The 4,132-nt window shown below is 38.2% G+C and overlaps 2 protein-coding genes across 2 annotated transcripts in view; one reads left to right on the top strand and one right to left on the bottom strand.

Annotated features, from left to right (window-relative positions):
- LOC104713671 (ras-related protein RABH1d-like) overlaps positions 1-1,179 on the top strand; it is a 1,463-nt gene extending 284 nt beyond the window's left edge. The window contains exons 2-4 of the mRNA XM_010430844.2: positions 305-375; positions 452-652; positions 760-1,179. Of these exons, the coding sequence (XP_010429146.1) occupies positions 305-375; positions 452-652; positions 760-994 (507 nt within the window). The 3' untranslated portion in view covers positions 995-1,179. The remainder of the gene's footprint in view (positions 1-304; positions 376-451; positions 653-759) is intronic.
- Positions 1,531-3,293, bottom strand: LOC104713672 (UDP-glycosyltransferase 84A1-like). The gene has a single exon (XM_010430846.2). It carries the CDS (start codon positions 3,135-3,137, stop codon positions 1,686-1,688), a length of 1,452 nt encoding a protein of 483 aa, XP_010429148.1. The 5' UTR covers positions 3,138-3,293; the 3' UTR covers positions 1,531-1,685.

Below are 4,132 nucleotides of genomic sequence, written 5' to 3' on the forward strand. Positions count from 1 at the left end.
CAAGTGGTGATCGGAGGAGCCGGATGATGGCGTTTCTTCTTCTGATTTGACCGACCGCCAAGTACAGGTTTTACAAATTCCTAGGGTTTTTTTTTTTTTTTTTTTTTTTTTTTGGTTATTTGATTTGAGTCTTTATCCACACGGTCTCTCATCTATCACCATTCATCAATGAAAAAAAAAGATAAAAAAAATCGTAATTATCACCTTACCATTTGTTAATCACGTAAATATAGGATTATGATCAGTACACATTGGTCGTGGTTGATACAATACTGAATGTAAAATTTCATTGTTACATTGGCAGGCTACTATTGGAATTGATTTCTTATCGAAAACAATGTACCTTGAAGATCGAACTGTTCGTCTACAGCTATGGTAACAAAATTCTTAAAAAGTCCGGTCGTTTTGCGCAACGTAAAAGCTAATATTATTGTTAAAAATTTATGTGTAGGGATACTGCAGGACAAGAAAGATTCAGGAGTTTGATACCAAGTTACATTAGAGATTCTTCTGTTGCTGTAGTTGTTTATGATGTAGCTAATAGACTCTCATTTCTCAACACATCCAAGTGGATCGAAGAAGTCCGCAATGAAAGAGCTGGTGATGTTATCATTGTTCTTGTTGGTAACAAGACAGATCTTGTTGAAAAAAGGTAAAAACATTATAAGCCAACATTACCACTTCTCTGTTTTTCATTTGAACATGTGTTTTGTAATTGTTCTTTTCTTCTTATGTACGTCTCTTTGTGAAATTGGTTAGGCAAGTCTCGATTGAAGAAGGAGATAGCAAAGGTCGTGAATACGGAGTTATCTTCATTGAGACGAGCGCGAAAGCGGGGTTCAATATTAAGCCGTTGTTTCGAAAAATCGCTGCCGCATTACCGGGAATGGAATCATATTCAAACACTAAAACTGATGATATGGTTGATGTAAACCTGAAACCTACTTCGAATTCATCCCAAGGAGATCAACAAGTAGGAGGTTGTTCGTGTTGATGATCAGAAGAAACATAACTAAGAGATATATCTTTGATTTGATGATCAAAAAGAACCTTAGATCGTCAGGTTTAGATCTGATCAGACTGGTTCCATCAAATATCATTGTGTTCTGTCCAAATTTCTATATTTGGCATGTTAGTTTCCACTGTCAACACATATATTTTATGTGAATTCTTAGTTGTTTTTACCATGACTCTCTCTACATGTGAGTGTATTTTTTACTTGACAATGAAGCAATACACTTTTTAACGGTGTCCAAATATAGTCCGTATGTCTCTCATCCATAGCTTGTGGTGCAATATTGTGCAAAATGATAGTCAAAATCAAATGGTTTTTTGCTTGCATGGAGAAAGCTGGATTTGATCTAAGGTTTTTATTGTTGGATTGTTGTTACGTGAAGAATCTTTGCAGTTTTCAAGGGTATATATTAGGTGATCAATTTAACTATTCATATGAAATTTTACATATCAAAACGACAATCTTTATGAAACCTAAGGAGTTTAAATTTTTATTTTTATTTTTATTACTTTATTATTCTTTAAAAAATTATAATTTTATTCATAGTAGTAAGCATTTTAAATAGATTATACCATATTAATTAAACCTCCACCCACCATGGCTAATATGTAGGGTATACTTTCAACTCCCTCTATAATTTTATGCATGCATGTTGGGTTTTTCTTGCGAATTAATTAAGTACATTAACCTCTGAAACTCCCACACTTAACTTCTCCATAAACTCCCATAAATTCTTATCTGATGATCCTCCAGGAGCAACTGCGGCTTCTGTCTTCCCCTTCCATTTCAAAGCATTTTTCCGCAACTCCTCCGCTTTATCCCCAACTGTCGCTTCCAAAAGCTTCTCCGTCACTTCCTCCCTAACTACAACCCTATTGTCCATCGCTCCACGACCAAGCCTAACTCCCATCTTGAAAACGTCAACGAGATAAACCGTGTTGGTGACTTGATCTCCCCATTGCGGTAAACAAACCACTGGAACTCCAAAAGACAAAGCCTCCATTGTCGAATTCCATCCACAATGAGTGACGAAGCACATTACTGATAGATGAGCCAAGACTTGCTCTTGAGGACACCAATCCACAATCTTTCCTTTACCTCTACTAGTCGCATCTAGTAGTTCTTGAGGCAAGACATTAGTCTTGAGATTTAGTGCTTGCATGGGAGGTCTAATCACCCACAAGAACGATAAACCCGATTTCAAAACTCCGTGAGCGATCTCTTCCATTTGTTCTTGGTTGAAGTATGCAACCGTCCCGAAAGAAATGTAAACAACGGATGATTTAGGTCTTGAATCTAACCAGTCGAGGCATTGATCCGACGATTTGCACATGTCAGCACTTACATCAGAGGTCACCGTCTTAGCGAAAATGGAAAGCGGTCCAATAGTTTTGATTGGACATAAAGTAGACATGTAGTCGATCACTTCTTGTTCTAGGGCATCAAAGGAGTTGATTAGAACACAGAAGGGCTTCCTCAAATTCTTGAATTGTCCAAGAATCGCTTGTCGCAATCCGGCAAATTGAGAAGAAGGATGGAGAAAGTTAGGGATTTCGTCGTGTTTCAAGAGAGGAACACAAGGGAGCTTAACATCAAGTCGAGGCTCTGTTTCTGTCGGGAAAGAAACAGCGCCATTTTGGTAATGGTAATAAGCAGAGAAGCAAACGCAAGACTGGACCCAAAGAAGTGCACAAGGAATGTTGAACTCTTCCGCCACATCGCAGACCCATGGAATGAAGGGATGATTGATCAGACATGAGATGGGCTCGTTCTTGTCCTCGTATCTTCTCACGAGTTTAGACACGTCACGTTTTCCGATATTCTCGAGATGTGACATGTATAAAGGTACTCCACCTCTCTGGGAATCTTCTTCTGTCCATTCTTTGTCGAAAGACTCAAATCGTATTGAACCGGAACCAACAGGTTGAAGCTCACTGTCGACAATCTTGTTGGCTTGTCTCATTTTACTCGCCCAAAACTCTGGAGTGACGAAGGTAACGAGGGTTCCCTTTGAAGCTATTAGCTTTCCGAGACGAAGAAGAGGACTGACGCTGCCTTGTCCTACAAATGACACGAGCATTACATGAATCGGACTCGAAGGTGAAGAAGATTGAAAATACATCTTGTCAACTATGAAAACAATATAATTGTTTGTTGAAGAAGACACGAATGCTGTTTTTGCATACAAATTAAGATTCTTGATTTATAAGCGTCAAGAAATTTGTTCAAACTTAGTCACTTCACTAACTCTTTCACTCTCTCTCTCTCTCTCTCTCTCTCTCTCTCTCTCTCTCTCTCTCTCTCTCTCTCTCTCTCTCTCTCTCTCTCTCTCTCTCTCTCTCTCTCTCTCTCTCTCTCTCTCTCTCTCTCTCTCTCTCTCTCTCTCTCTCTCTCTCTCTCTCTCTCTCTCTCTCTCTCTCTCTCTCTCTCTCTCTCTCTCTCTCTCTCTCTCTCTCTCTCTCTCTCTCTCTCTCTCTCTCTCTCTCTCTCTCTCTCTCTCTCTCTCTCTCTCTCTCTCTCTCTCTCTCTCTCTCTCTCTCTCTCTCTCTCTCTCTTCAAAATTATTGAATTCTAAGGTTAGCTAGGTAAATCAATTAATTATTTTCATATCCCCAACTAAATATAGTACAATATTCAATTCGATTGTACGTTGTAACAGTATTGAATAGTTGAACAAAATAGTTCCCATGTCTTCTCGTAACCTCGCCCACATAATTGAATTGAAATGACCTCAAATTGAATGAGCTAGCCAACCACTTCCTTCGACATGATCAAATGGACAACTTAAGTTTTACATGACATATATTTCTGAGCTACATAGCCACACAAGACATGCCATCTAAGGAAATGCCAGTATAGCTATACCAAGAAATGTATTAATGCGTGATGACATGCAAACCTGATTCATAACGAAAAGGGGTTCACGTAAACCCGGATCAAAGTATCAAATTATATAACCTGACCTGACCTAATATAGGTATTTTATAATAAAAACATGAAATTAACAAGGCAAACTATATATATTGTTATGCACAGATTATGGAAGAAGAGGGTAGAGATGTTTACGTTAGATAATCTCAGTGCATGTGGTGATTTTTTTTTTTTTTTTTTTTTTTT

Source organism: Camelina sativa, chromosome 9 (genome assembly GCF_000633955.1).
Source record: "Camelina sativa cultivar DH55 chromosome 9, Cs, whole genome shotgun sequence".
Classification (NCBI taxonomy): domain Eukaryota; kingdom Viridiplantae; phylum Streptophyta; class Magnoliopsida; order Brassicales; family Brassicaceae; genus Camelina; species Camelina sativa.

Coding starts and splice junctions, on each gene's coding strand:
- LOC104713672 (XM_010430846.2), bottom strand. CDS start 3,137: ATGTATTTTCAATCTTCTTCACCTTCGAGTCCGATTCATGTAATGCTC.